Genomic DNA, 13,938 nt, shown 5'->3' on the forward strand with positions numbered 1-13,938 from the left:
TATATGATTATTTATGATTGAAATTCATTTAAATTATATACTCGTCTTAATAATAATAACGACAAAATTGTCAACTATTTTATTTTTTAAAACAATTAAGTGTATATCTAAGCTAATATATTCAAAAAAAAAAAATTAAGATTGAAAAAGAAAATTTAATATACCTGATTGAAAGTATTTGCATTATCAAATTTGAGTCTTTTCGTCAACTCTCGATCTGCATACCCGCCAATCTTAATTATTTTTTTAAATATTAATGTGGGTACACTTAATTGCTTTATTTGATAATTTTAAAATAATAAAAATAGTTGAAATTTGTTGTTTGTATTATTAAGATGAGTATATAATTAAATTTATTATTAAAATGAGTATATAATTTAAATAAATCTCAACCATGAATTATTATATAGTACACATGACATGAATCTATAAGGTCATTGAACATTACTTGATCTAATTATACTTAACCAAATCTTTATCCCAAAACACCCTCAATCATAAAATTAAATATTTTATTCTTCAAATGACTGATCTTTAATTTTTACTTTTTCGCGATAAAAGTTAAAATAACTCCATATTCGAATACTCTAAAATGCAACGGCTAATCAACACATATACCACTCTTTTTTTTTTACTTTCTGCGGTGAATCATTTTCTTAAATTGTCAATAATTATGCAAAGGAATAATGAAAGAATGTAATTTTTTTTATGTGGTTTATCATTTATGATTTTTTATGGTAATGATTTATATTTTTTCTCTATTTATTATTACTTATTCAATAATTTACTAAACACATATTTTCTTAATTTTTTCTTGTCCACTAATTAAGTTTTTATTTTGTTCAAGTGCTTCGTGGAGAGAACCTAATGGCTAGCGTTCCAAAAAAATGGCAAAATTAAATATTGACACAAAAGGGGAATATCTATAATAAATAAATAAATTAATAAATAAATAAATAAATAAAGATAATAAAGACATTAATTGTGAGATGCTTAATAGAACAAAAGGTACGGCACTCATAATTTTTGATACATAAAAAATAATACAAGTATTTGCTCTTTATCTTTGTATATATGAAATTAATTAAATTAATCTCTTAGATAATGTACATACGGTCGATAATGAGCCCTTTCTATTTTTTATTCCATTGCCTTTTTTAAAAAAAATATAAACCACTTATTTTATTTAATTAATCAATTCTTCTATACGAGTGGTCCTTTTATTTAATTATTTATGTAATGTACTTCGATTAATCAAAAAATACAAAATAAAAAATAATCATTTGAATTTGATATAGCTATAAATTATCTCATCAACCGTAACTAAAATGACAAATTTAATGTTTAAGTATTTTTAATAATTATTAAAAGATATTTTTCTCGCAACAAATTTTAAAGGAAACACACACACTTGAGAGTGTACTTGACAAACCGTCATTAATCTTTTTAGATTTTATTTCTAAATTGGATACGGGGAAAGATATAATGGGGGGGGGGTTATAAGGTGAGAAAACTATCGTCAATTAATCTATATCAGAAATTAAAAAAAGAAAGAAGAAAAAGTTATAAAAAAAAGAATATATTCCTCCAATTGCTTTTTTTAAAGTATAATAAACTTGATTTATTACTAAACTTAGAGAAGAGTATATATACTTTACAAGTATCAGAATATAACATGATATAGAGTCAAAATCCATTCTATACATAGAAAAGATAAATTTAAAATTTAAAATTTACAAATTTTTATAACGATTTCAATATATGTATATATATATTTTTTATTAAATTTACGTGAACCAATAATTAAGAAAATATCTAAAATCTGCCCCCACTACTACCTAACCATACATTGATGTGTAGCCGACTTCTAATACTAAAAATATGAAATCTTATCTTTAAAAGTAAGAAGGAATAATTTCTCATAATATGAAGATTTTTTTCTAATTAATAAACATATTTCCACATTTAAATATTATGTAATATGTTAATTTTAAAACAAAATAAAGAGGCAGAAAAATGTACAGTAATAGCCAGCAAGGACGACAACTTTGTATAGTATAATATCACATGTATCGTGCCGTACACCCCATTAATAATTTTATAATATAGTCAAACATGTACTTTAATTTCACTTTTATTTATTTTCTATATTGGTTTATTCTTTTTGCATAACTAAGTTATGATTAGATTGAATTGATGCATTTTTACCTATTGTATGTGTATACTTTCGAGTCGGAGCTAGCTGGATAGTGAAGTGATATGCGAAGGATTGAAGGTTAATAAAAAATTGCGTTAAGCAAATAGAGTTGTCAAGTCAGAAAGGGAAAATGACGAGAAGTGATCGTAGACATTGAAATTTTGTGAAATTCTATAAGACGTGTATCAATTTGAGTTGAAACTCTATGAAGTATGTTAAATTTCAATTAGGATTCTCGCATGCTACTCAATCCTAAACCATAGTTTATGCCTATATAAATTGTACTATATACCCTTGAAAAAACATCTTAAAAATTCCACAAATTCATGGAATATTTACAAAGATGAGATTAAAATATGTCAGTCTTCTTGATATATGAAATATAATCAAATACTTAAAGAAGATTTACAAATCCTTTTATAGAGATAAAATCCAAATTATTCTAGTTTAAGAAATACGTCACTAGCGGCCCTCGAGATATGGAGATCAAGTCTAAATCATAAATCATTTCACGAAGATAAAGTTCAAATTATCCTAGTTTGAGAAATACGCCACTAACGGTCCTCAAGTTACGGAGATCAAGTCCAAATCATCTTAGTTCGAGATATATGACACTAACAACCCTCGAATTATGGAGATTCAAGTCCAAAACATCCTACTTTGAAAAATATGTCATTAACGGTCCTCTAATTACGGAGAAAGCTAAAGAGAAAAAAATCAAGAAATCAATAGATTTTAATAACAGATAGTATTAAATAAATAGTATAAAATAATATTAGTATTTACTGTGTACTAATCCTAGTCCTATTAGGATTAGTACTCCTTAATCCTAGTCCTATTAGGATTAGTACTCCTTCCTATATCTCCTATATATATCTCCCATGTATTCCCTTAACACTTGAATACAATCAATATTCCTTCATGGTATCAAGAGCCAGAAAACCTAGATCTTCTTTTCTCTAGTTTTTTTTTTTTCTCTCTTTAGGGCACCGATCGTTCCCTCTCTTCTCTTGGGCGGCGGCAGCCATGACAACCGAGGTGGATCCTCTCGATTCACTTCCTTCTGGCGTTAAACTCCTTCTCAGGCATCTTCATGCCCTGATTCCCGAAAAATTATCAGACATAAATTACCCTACATGGAAAATCACCGTTCTTACAGCCCTTGAGGCCAATTACCTTCTCAAATACGTCGATGGAAGCACAGAACCGCCGCCGGCAGTCATCACCGCCACGGACAAATCAGAAAAAACCAATCCGGCCCATGCCGCCTGGAAAGCCGTGGATGGCCAGATCCGATCATGTTTGATTGCGGTCATCTCTCCCACGGTTCAGAAACACGTCCGATCCTACACAACTGCTTCAGCCCTGTGGACGGCCCTCGCAACACGCTATGCATCAATTTCCCACTCTCATATTTTTCAATTGCGTGATCGTCTCCACACAATTACCAAAGGCACGAAAACTATGGCGGAGTATTTAGACGAGGTCTCCACCATCATCACAGCCCTCGACACCGTGAACGAAATCATTCCCGAAAAAGATCTCGTCATGTGCGTCGTTCGGGGGCTCCCATCAGCTTACTCCTCCATTAAACAGGCGGTTCGCATCAGTCCAACGCCCGTTGACCTGGCTACTCTCTCCTCGTGGCTAAAAAGTGAAGAAATCAACGTGGATCTGGAGAGCAAACTTCTTCTCCGAGAAGCCGCTGTTATGGAGCCGGCCACCGCCCTCACCGCAAGCCAGAACTATCGCGGGGGGCGTGGTGGCGGCCGGCAGGGGAGCCGCGGCGGCTACGGCAGAAACAGCGGAGGCCGCGGGCGCGGCGGTCGGCAGGGCAGTCGTCCGCCGTACGACGGTCAGCAGCACGGCAGCAACAACAGCCTGCACTCCTTCGGCAGCGGCGGGCAGTCATCTTCCAGCGGCGGGCAGGGCACTTACGAGCGGGATCGTCCAACTTGTCAAATCTGTCAGAAAACAGGACACACCGCTGTTCGTTGCTGGTTTCGGTATGAGGAGAGCCGAAATAGTGATAACCGTGCCAATTATGCATCTCAAGCCGGCCCTTCCTCTGAATGGCTGTTGGATACTGGGGCCAACATGCACGTTACTTCTGATCTATCCAAGCTTAACGCTCCAAATCCATATCATGGCTCCAATGGTATTACTGTTGGCAACGGTGAGTCCCTTAATATTTCTCACACTGGCACGGGTACCATTAAAACCCCCACCGCTATCTTTCACCTAGGTAACCTTACCCACGTCCCTTCTATTAAATCCAATCTCCTTTCAGTTCACCAATTCACAAAAGACAATAATTGCTCACTCTTGTTCACCTCTAATGATTTTCAGATCCTAGACAATACTACCAAGAGGGTGATTTTTCAGGGCCCCTGTGAGCATGGTCTGTACGTTCTTCCTGGCACAAGTTCGTCTGCCCACCCAGTTTCAGAAAGCGTTCCTGTGGCTCCGGTGGCTCTTTCGGCTGATGGCCACAGTCTGTTGTGGCACAGTCGTCTGGGTCACCCGTCTACTCAAATAATAAATTCTTTAATGTCTCAATTAGGTTTTTCTTCCATTCATGTAAACAATTGTGACTCCTGTTCAATTGCTAAATCTCATAAATTACCTTTTACTTTATCTGAGAAGCGTACAACTGCACCTTTTCAACTTATTCATTCTGACCTATGGGGTCCTACTGCTGTTCCTTCATTTGCTGGTTTTCGCTATTATATTTGTTTTGTGGATGATTTTACAAAATACACTTGGTTGTACCCACTAAAACACAAATCACAGGCATACACCACCTTTGTCACTTTTGAAAAAATGGTCAAAACACAATTCAATTCTCATGTTAAACTTTTTCGAAGTGACAATGGAAAGGAATATGTCAATAACATCTTTGGCCAGTTTCTGCAATCCCTGGGAATTATACATCAAACCTCCTGTCCATACACTCCCGAACAGAATGGGGTGGCTGAGCGTAAGCATCGCCATCTCATTGAAACGGTGGTTACTCTTCTACATCAATCTCATCTCCCTGTCTCCTTTTGGGTAGAAGCTCTAGCCACCGCAAACTACCTCATTAACAGAATGCCCAGTCACACTCTCTCCAACAAATCACCCTATCAACTCCTTTACCAAGAACTTCCCAATTATACCAACCTCCGCGTCTTTGGGTGTCTTGCCTACCCTTGGCTACGCCCTCATATTACTCACAAATTACAACCCCGATCCCGTCCTTGTATTTTTTTGGGCTATCATCCTACCTCCAAGGGTTATCGCTGTCTTGACCCACAAACTCATAAAGTCTACATATCTCGTCATGTCAAATTTGTCGAAAATGAGTTTCCCTACGAGTCTATTTCCTCCTCCACAAATACATCATTCATTGGCGTCCTTCCCCTTTTTCCAACATACTCACAGGGTCCCTCACCACCTTCCCCCACACCTCCACCCACTACCCAACCACCCCTCATCACCCCTTCGACCGTCACCCACAATACACCCGCAACCACCACCCACACTCACAACCAACCCGAACCACCCCATACCCACAACATCTCCAGCCCGATCCGTTTTGGGTCCTTCCCGGCCACCCCCGAATCACCACCGCCCGTGCCACCCCCCAATACTCATCCCATGTTAACCCGTGGCAAAGCCGGTATCTTTAAACCCAAAACCTTTCAGGCTACCATACTACCAAATACACCCCTTCCCGATAGTGAACCAACAACCTACTCTGTTGCCTCAAAAAATGCTTATTGGCGTCATGCTATGGATGACGAGTTTAAGGCTTTGACTGATCAGAAAACTTGGGTTCTTGTACCTAAGCCCCATGGGCGGCACCCAGTGGGCTGTAAATGGGTGTACAAAATTAAACACAATGCAGATGGCAGTATTTCCAGGTACAAGGCTCGTTTGGTTGCTAAAGGCTACAATCAGGAGTATGAGCTTGATTACTCCGAGACATTCAGTCCTGTTATTCGGCAGGAAACCATTCGCCTGGTACTGTCGAATAAACAATGTTTCTTCATATTTTCTTTGTGTACAATTTATTTTCCGTCTAAAATTTATTGCAAATAATGATTTTCATTCGGCCAACTAATTGTATTTTGTGCACCACATCACATTTGTTTAAGCAAAACAAAAACCCTTCATTAACGTTGTGTGACACATAAGTAATGTCATATACGATGGTCGATTGACAATTCAAATTTTTACTTTATTGGTAAAAAATTATCGCTTCGTAAACTCCCTCCAAATTACCCATTGTAGAATAATACTACTAAAAATATTCAAAGTTTGTTTTGGCACATAATTATTTTTCGAATGATTATGTGTACTATTTATATTGTCCTTACTTTTATTTCTTCAATATTTTCATTATAACTTTTTTAAATTCTACGTTTTTTTTTTAAAATTATATTTTTTTAAGTCGAGAGTATCTAATATCATTATTCTGTTTTAACTAACATAAAGACAATATTTGTATATTACATTGAATATATTATTATTTTTTGACAGTAAAAAAAAAAATTAAAATGTAGAAGATCTATGTGGATCTATTTTTAACTCTTTTTTCCCCTTGTTTGACCTAAAAATTAGCTGGCCCTTCGTTGTTTTCCACCGATTAGTATTACAAAAAATAGAATATGGTGACTTTGACCCATTGGGTCATTTGATATGCATTATGGATGGTTTTTTGAGATTAAAAAAAAATTATTTTATTTTTTACATGGTTATATTAATTTTTAAAAGGTATATTATAATTATTATTTAATATCGGAATAAGTTATTTTTTTCTAGCACATAAAAGATCGTACCGAAGTTAATTATTCTGGCATAAAAGAGGAAAACGAAAAAAATATCCCTTATAACATATTTTTTCTGTTTCTTTTTAATTGTCATATTGCGATTTTTGAGAGTCAGTTTGATTAATTTTTAAAGTTAAATTAGATTAGTTAATTTGATAGTTCAAAATTAAAAATTAGATAATTTAAGAACGGCTGAAAAAGAATGACCATTTGCAATTTTTTTATATCATTATGATAAAAATTACATTTTAAATATTAATCTAACATTCATATCGTTTGATTATCAAAAAGAAAATTACGATAACTAAAATGAAACAGACATAGAGTAAATTTTGAATTTACAGCTTGGAAACAGATGACTTGTAATAAATGTAATCTAGGAAAACAAACAATTATGTGAAGCACAAATGTGTTACAGCTAGTGGCTTTGACTCATATATGTTTGAATTTTGGACCAAGAAAAAATATATTTTGGTATCCATCTCCCATGCATGTTTTATTTCATATAAAATATTTATTTTCATACTTATAAGTGTCTATATATTATATATATTATATCGTACACATCAACTTGAAATAAAATAATGCTCACTCAACTTAACAGAATTACTTAATAGAATCATAATTTTTTATTGAACTAATGCTAAAAAAGTTTTTTTTCCCCGAGTTTTATATATATCTAAACTATTAGTTGTTTATTTTTTCGCTTGAACTGTCACTATTTATGTAGTACTAAGTAAGAAACACGTTGTTAAGTAGACAGTAATAGTTTAAATAGAAAAGATAAATAAATATCGAGAGTTAATCTAAAAGGTTTTGAGGTGTGTTTTAATACATGAATTATGATAATACAAGTAAGAAAAATGATAAATAATAATAGTTCATATAGAAAAAAGAAAATAACTGATAGTGACCTAATAAACTTGGAAGTTTGATTTAATATACAGCGATAATTCAGGTTAGAAAAAGAAATAACAAACAATTAGCTTCAAGATATGTTTTAATTTATAGATATTGATAGTTTAGCTAGAAAAAGAAAATAACTAATGATAAGTCTAATATTTTTTTTTACTATTGGATTCAATCCCTTAAATGTGGAGTTTGAATTAAAATATTAGGAGCCAAGTAGTATTATAAAATTAATTAATAAAAAGAAATAAATGGAGATCATGTTCCTAGATGAAATTCCAGAGGCACATGATAGCATGAACTTCTGACAAGCTATTCTTTCTTAAATTAGTACTAAATATTATTTTGCTTTATTAATTGTAATTGATGAATATATATATGTGTTTATTTCTTGGATAATTAATCCATAATGAAAGATTGGCTAATCCAAAATTGAAATATATTTATAGGACAAGATCTTTACAAAAATCTCAAGAAATGCAAATAGATATGCAAAATCCAGCTTGTCCATTTTCCTGGCAAAATAGAGGCATAATATTATATAATATAATATATAAACGTAGTTTTTAATTTAGTTTCAGATAATGTTTATGTTCCTTAATTTTGCGTGTGTATAAGTAGTCATTTAATTTTGTATAAAAATGAATAAGTGAACACACTCGTCCTACATAACAATTTGCTTGAGATACATCTAAGCTGATGTATATTACGTCTAGTGCATAACTTTATCCTCAATTTTAACTCAAACTTCACAAATTTCAAATAAAATGAAAGATATTTAAATATACCTTATGTATCTGGCGTGTGTATAATACAATTAATTTAACTTTTCGAAAGAGGTAAGAGTGTTAATATTATTCTTGTTTTTTTTAATTATTGCATATTGTTATTTTGATTTTAATTATTTCTTGTTATTTTTATTTGTTTCTCATCTTTATATCATTTTTTGAGTAATTAAATCGCGATAGTCTATCAAAAATGATTCAGTATTTATTTTTTCAAGATAGAAATAAACTATGCGGAGATGACTTACCCTCCTCTTATTAATACTATATTGAATCTAATGTTAGATCCTAAAATATAATTGTGTAACTAATTCTTTTGTATTACTATACAAGTTGCATCTTATGACTTCTCCTTAGCTTTAATTTATGGTTTGTTTAGTTGTATAACTATTTTTTTTTTTTGGATTACTATACAACTTGTATATGCACATAGTTGAGTGCCTATAACTTACATAGTATTTTAATACTGAAATAACTAAATAAATAAAACTTACATATTTTAATTGAATTAATTCGTAGCTTCCTAGTTTCACTTTCCTCTAGGTTTTCTTATAGGTCTAGATGGGTGGATCTTCTAAAATTTGACTAACATTAATTTATTTAGTTTTGTTCCATCTTATAGGAATTAGGATGACTACAATTCCTTCTTGGATTCTGTGACCTGTATGAATCTTTTGAGATCTTCTCTCCGTTTTTATTTATGTGTCGTTTTTATTTTTAAAAATAGATGTTTTTAACACTTTATCGTTTGACAATAATCGTCCTCTACATTATTTTAAGATAGACAATGATGGATGTGCTTCGATAACCTTGTTCGAGCTTTCCTAGTCCCTCCCTTCATTCAATGTTTGACAATTTTCTTCATGCAAATAAAGTAGTTGCTTTTTTCGATGTACGGCTCTGCTCGCAGAGCGAATTAACATAATTCTTTTTGAATATCTTGGTTTGATCAGGTAGGATAGTGCGATCGTACGACTATGTTTGTCCACTTTATGAAATCAATGGATAATTTTATACTTATCATTAATAATAGTCATTTCCCTATTATATTTTTCAAGCGATTGTACATACTTTCTTTGTCCACTTTTATTTGTTATGTTGTGTTTTTCAAAAGTCAATTTGACTAATTTTCAAAGTTAAATTAGATTATATTACTTCGATATTTTAAACAAAAAATTTAGATATTCAAAAACTATATGAAAAATACTATAAATTGCAGTTTTTCGCATATTAATATGATGAAAAAAATACATTGTAAAATGTTAGTCAAAGTTCTTATAGTTTGACTCTAAAAATAGAAATCGTGACAATTAAAGATGAACGGATAAAGTATTATATTTGAAATGTGATATAGTAAAAGGGTAATGCTAAATGGCAGGAAAATTTATCAGAAATACCCTTCTATTTATAGCTTAAAAGTGTGTAAAGTCAAAAGTGAACAAATATTGTTGGACAAAGGAAATACACTTTCCTCTTTATTTTAAGTTTGAGGATTATTAGCCTTGTAAGTATGAATTTGACCAATATAAAAAAATTAAATGATTAATTCATATTCATTAATTAATTAATTAATTAAAATAAGTTAATTAATATTCATTTTTTGAAAAGATTTCAAAAGAACACTAAATAAGGATATTATAGAAAAAAATATTTAATTTCACATATAAATTAATTAGCAAGAAACCTAAATAAAGATTAGTACATATACACATATACTTTAATATTGTAATTACTTAGAATAACTTTTATTTATTGATTGATGAGAGAATAAAGAAATTAATATTTTAAATAATTAAAAATTATAAATAAAGGTATAATAGACAAAAATATATAATTTCGTAAGGGACATGTAAGCCAAAACTGCAAGTCAAAATAATTCAAAAAAGAAAGTCAATTTTTATTTATTGCACTAAATTATGAAATTAATTTGGTTTTCTTCTTAATGACTTTATGTAAATACTCACAGAAAAAAAAATCAAGTATTTCGTTTAAAAATAGCTACAATAATATTTAGTAAAATTAAGTGATAATTTATATGAAATAATGGCCTCTGCTTCAGTTTATATTTTTTTTTTTCAAAAAAAGTTGCTATGCTGACTCAAAAAGTCAAAAAGATTTTTGCAGACAAATATTTACAGCAAAAACTGATCCTTTCAATTTTTGCAAAAAATCTAATGTTTTTTTTTTAAAAAAATAAAATTAATCTACCTAAAACAAGTACCAATTGAAGAAGGGATAAGTAGATGGATTTAAATAGTTTAGATTAATCAGTAGGTTTAGTTTAATAATAGTTTAGAGATCTCTAAGACAGCTAGGTATTTATTTAATTGAACACTAATAATTTATGTTTTAACTTTTTTTTTATTTTTATAATTGAGTAGTTAAAAAAAAAATTGGGTAGCAAACTCACTTACTTTATTAGGCCATGTTTGCTTACAATTTGAATGAACCATTTAATATTGATGATAGGTACATACGCGTGTGTGTATATATATATATATATATATATCATCCATCAAGCTTTAGAGCATACTTTTTTTTAATTCGTTTAAAAAGAATGTCAATTTTTTTATAATTAAAAATAATTTACTTTTAAAATTTAACTTTTACTTTAAAAAAGAAAGATTTTAGATCACAAATTTCTATATTTAGTATTTCTTTCAAGTCAAATGGTATAATATTAAAAACTGAGACTATGAAATATATTATACAAATAAAAGTTGAAATTTTGTACCGTCAAGTAACTTTTATGTGATTATTGTGATCCTGAGTAGTTTTTCTCATCTATCTTAATCGATAAAATACCTAATGCCTATTATTAATAAAAAAAATAACACATATCTCATGAAACTAATAAAAATACTTGAACACCATATTCATAGATTAAAAAGAAAGAAGTACTCCTGTGAAAATATGACCACATGGGGTAGGATGGAAAGTGAAAATTGTATAGCTGTTTTTTAGTAGTGAGGGACAAGCATATACTCCCTCTCAGTTCCGTCTCATTTTATATATCATATAACTTTTTATAAATAGCTGAATTATAAGAATTTTTATTTTATAAAATTTATGCATAAATTATAATATTTTATTTTTGATAGAATAATTAATTAATCTTGAAAATATATCTATCATTTATTATAAAAATTGACTCAAAAAACAATAAATGAAAATATAAATATAAAGTTATATGATTTTTTAATGCAGAAAAGATGACATATAAAAAAAACCGAAGAGAATATTGACTAAAGTTTTGGAGTATTGGAAATTGCCAAGAAATTATAACTCCCCACCCACCCCCCCAACATAAAAATAGGGTGGGTTAATTAAATGAAATTTCCCTATAAATCTCCCATCCCCTCAAAATTATAATCCATCTATCCTCATATTCTTATCTATAATTAATATCACTTTCTTCATACTTTTATAAGAATGCCTGCTCAATTGATGCCTGAAAATACATTTGCAAGAGTTCATCATTCCATAGCCATGGAAATTAATCCTCCAAGCTTTACTAAAAGGTAATTAATTATACACTAATTATAATTTATATATAAGCAATAGCTACCTATCTCATTTCTTTCCTTTTTTTTGGTTGATTTCAATATTTTTTTCAACTTTTTGTATTTTTTTTAAAAAATTTCAAAATAATCAAAACCAAATTTCATTTTGTGATTCCTTTTTATATATTTCTCATTTTTTTTTTTTTTTTAAAAAAAAAACAATCATCATGTTTTAAGAGAGTGAGGTAAAAAAAAATTCCAAGGAAAAGAAAACTGAAAAGATTTTACTATTTTTCCAGGCTTTTTTGATCATATTCTATTCCACATTCTCAGCTATTAATTGAAGTTGTTTAAAAGCGCACTTCAATTTTGATAGGTTGAAAAAGGGTCTTTTTATATAATTTGATTTTAAGCCACTAATTTTATTGAGTCGCACTGTCTGTCTGACAATGACCTTTACAGATTGGAAGGCAAGGTAGCAATTGTAACAGGCGGAGCCAGAGGAATTGGAGAGGCAACAGTGCGACTCTTCGCAAGACATGGAGCTAAAGTTGTTATAGCAGATGTAGAAGACATTCTGGGAAATACATTAGCAAACATGTTGTCAGTAACTTACATTCATTGTGATGTTACATCTGAAGACGAAATCAAAAACCTAATCGACTCAACGTTGTCAAAATTTGGACACATTGATATCTTATTCAACAATGCTGGTGTTTTAGGTAGTCAATCAAGCCAAAAGAAGAGCATAATCAACTTCGATCCAGACGAATTCGATCGTGTGATGTCTGTTAACGTAAGAGGAGCCGCGTTGGGAATGAAGCACGCGGCTCGTGTGATGATCCCACAAGGTCGTGGGTGCATCATTTCAACGTCTAGTGTGGCCGGAGTCCTGGGAGGACTCGGGCCACACACATACACGTCTTCCAAGCACGCGATAGTAGGGCTAACTAAGAACGTCGCGTGTGAATTGGGAAGGTATGGGATTCGAGTGAATTGTATTTCACCATTTGGTGTTGCAACATCTATGCTGGTAAATGCATGGAGCCATGATGGAGAAGGAGATGGAGATGAAGGAGGAGAAATGAATATTGGATTGCCTAGTGAAAAAGAAGTTGAAAAAATTGAAGATTTTGTGAGGGGTTTGGGGAATTTAAAAGGGACAACACTAAGGGCTAAAGATATTGCTGAGGCAGCTTTATATTTAGCTAGTGATGAATCAAGATATGTAAGTGGACATAATCTTGTTGTGGATGGTGGAGTTACTACATCAAGAAATTGTATTGGTTTGTAATGTATGTTTTATTTTTATTTTTTTTGGGTAAAAGTTTTAATTTCTAACTTAAGAAGAGCTTAACATATAGATTTATTGGGTTGAAATTTGATGTAATTTCTTCCTTTTTCCTATTTTGAATTGACCGAAGGAATTAAAAAGTTGTCAGCTTAACTAGATGTTATTGTTTTTTTTCTGTAAAGTCAAATTGAGATATATTTAGTTTTTTTTTCTTAAGAATCGAAGGATTTTAGTTATTTAATATTAAGGTTTTATTCATACAGAAAAGAACTGATCTAAACGATATATATAGTCATTTCTATTGAGACTCGAGATCACTTATTGCAAAAATAAATAAATTAGATGCTTCAAAAATATAAGGCTGGTTATGATTCAAATTGGGATATTATTGTTTGTAGTTTTAGTTTTTTTTAAAAGTTTGAGTTTCATTGTCTCT

General features: G+C 30.9%; 1 protein-coding gene across 1 annotated transcript; it reads left to right on the forward strand.

Moving 5' to 3' along the window:
• The first annotated feature begins 12,069 nt into the window (after positions 1 to 12,069).
• On the forward strand, positions 12,070 to 13,658 carry LOC107001889 (short-chain dehydrogenase reductase 2a). Its single transcript, XM_015199842.2, has 2 exons — positions 12,070 to 12,226; positions 12,671 to 13,658. The coding sequence occupies exons 1-2, from the start codon at positions 12,138 to 12,140 to the stop codon at positions 13,500 to 13,502; spliced, it is 921 nt and encodes a 306-aa protein (XP_015055328.1). The 5' UTR covers positions 12,070 to 12,137; the 3' UTR covers positions 13,503 to 13,658.
• Positions 13,659 to 13,938: the final 280 nt, after the last annotated feature.

Source organism: Solanum pennellii, chromosome 10 (genome assembly GCF_001406875.1).
Source record: "Solanum pennellii chromosome 10, SPENNV200".
Classification (NCBI taxonomy): Eukaryota; Viridiplantae; Streptophyta; class Magnoliopsida; order Solanales; family Solanaceae; genus Solanum; species Solanum pennellii.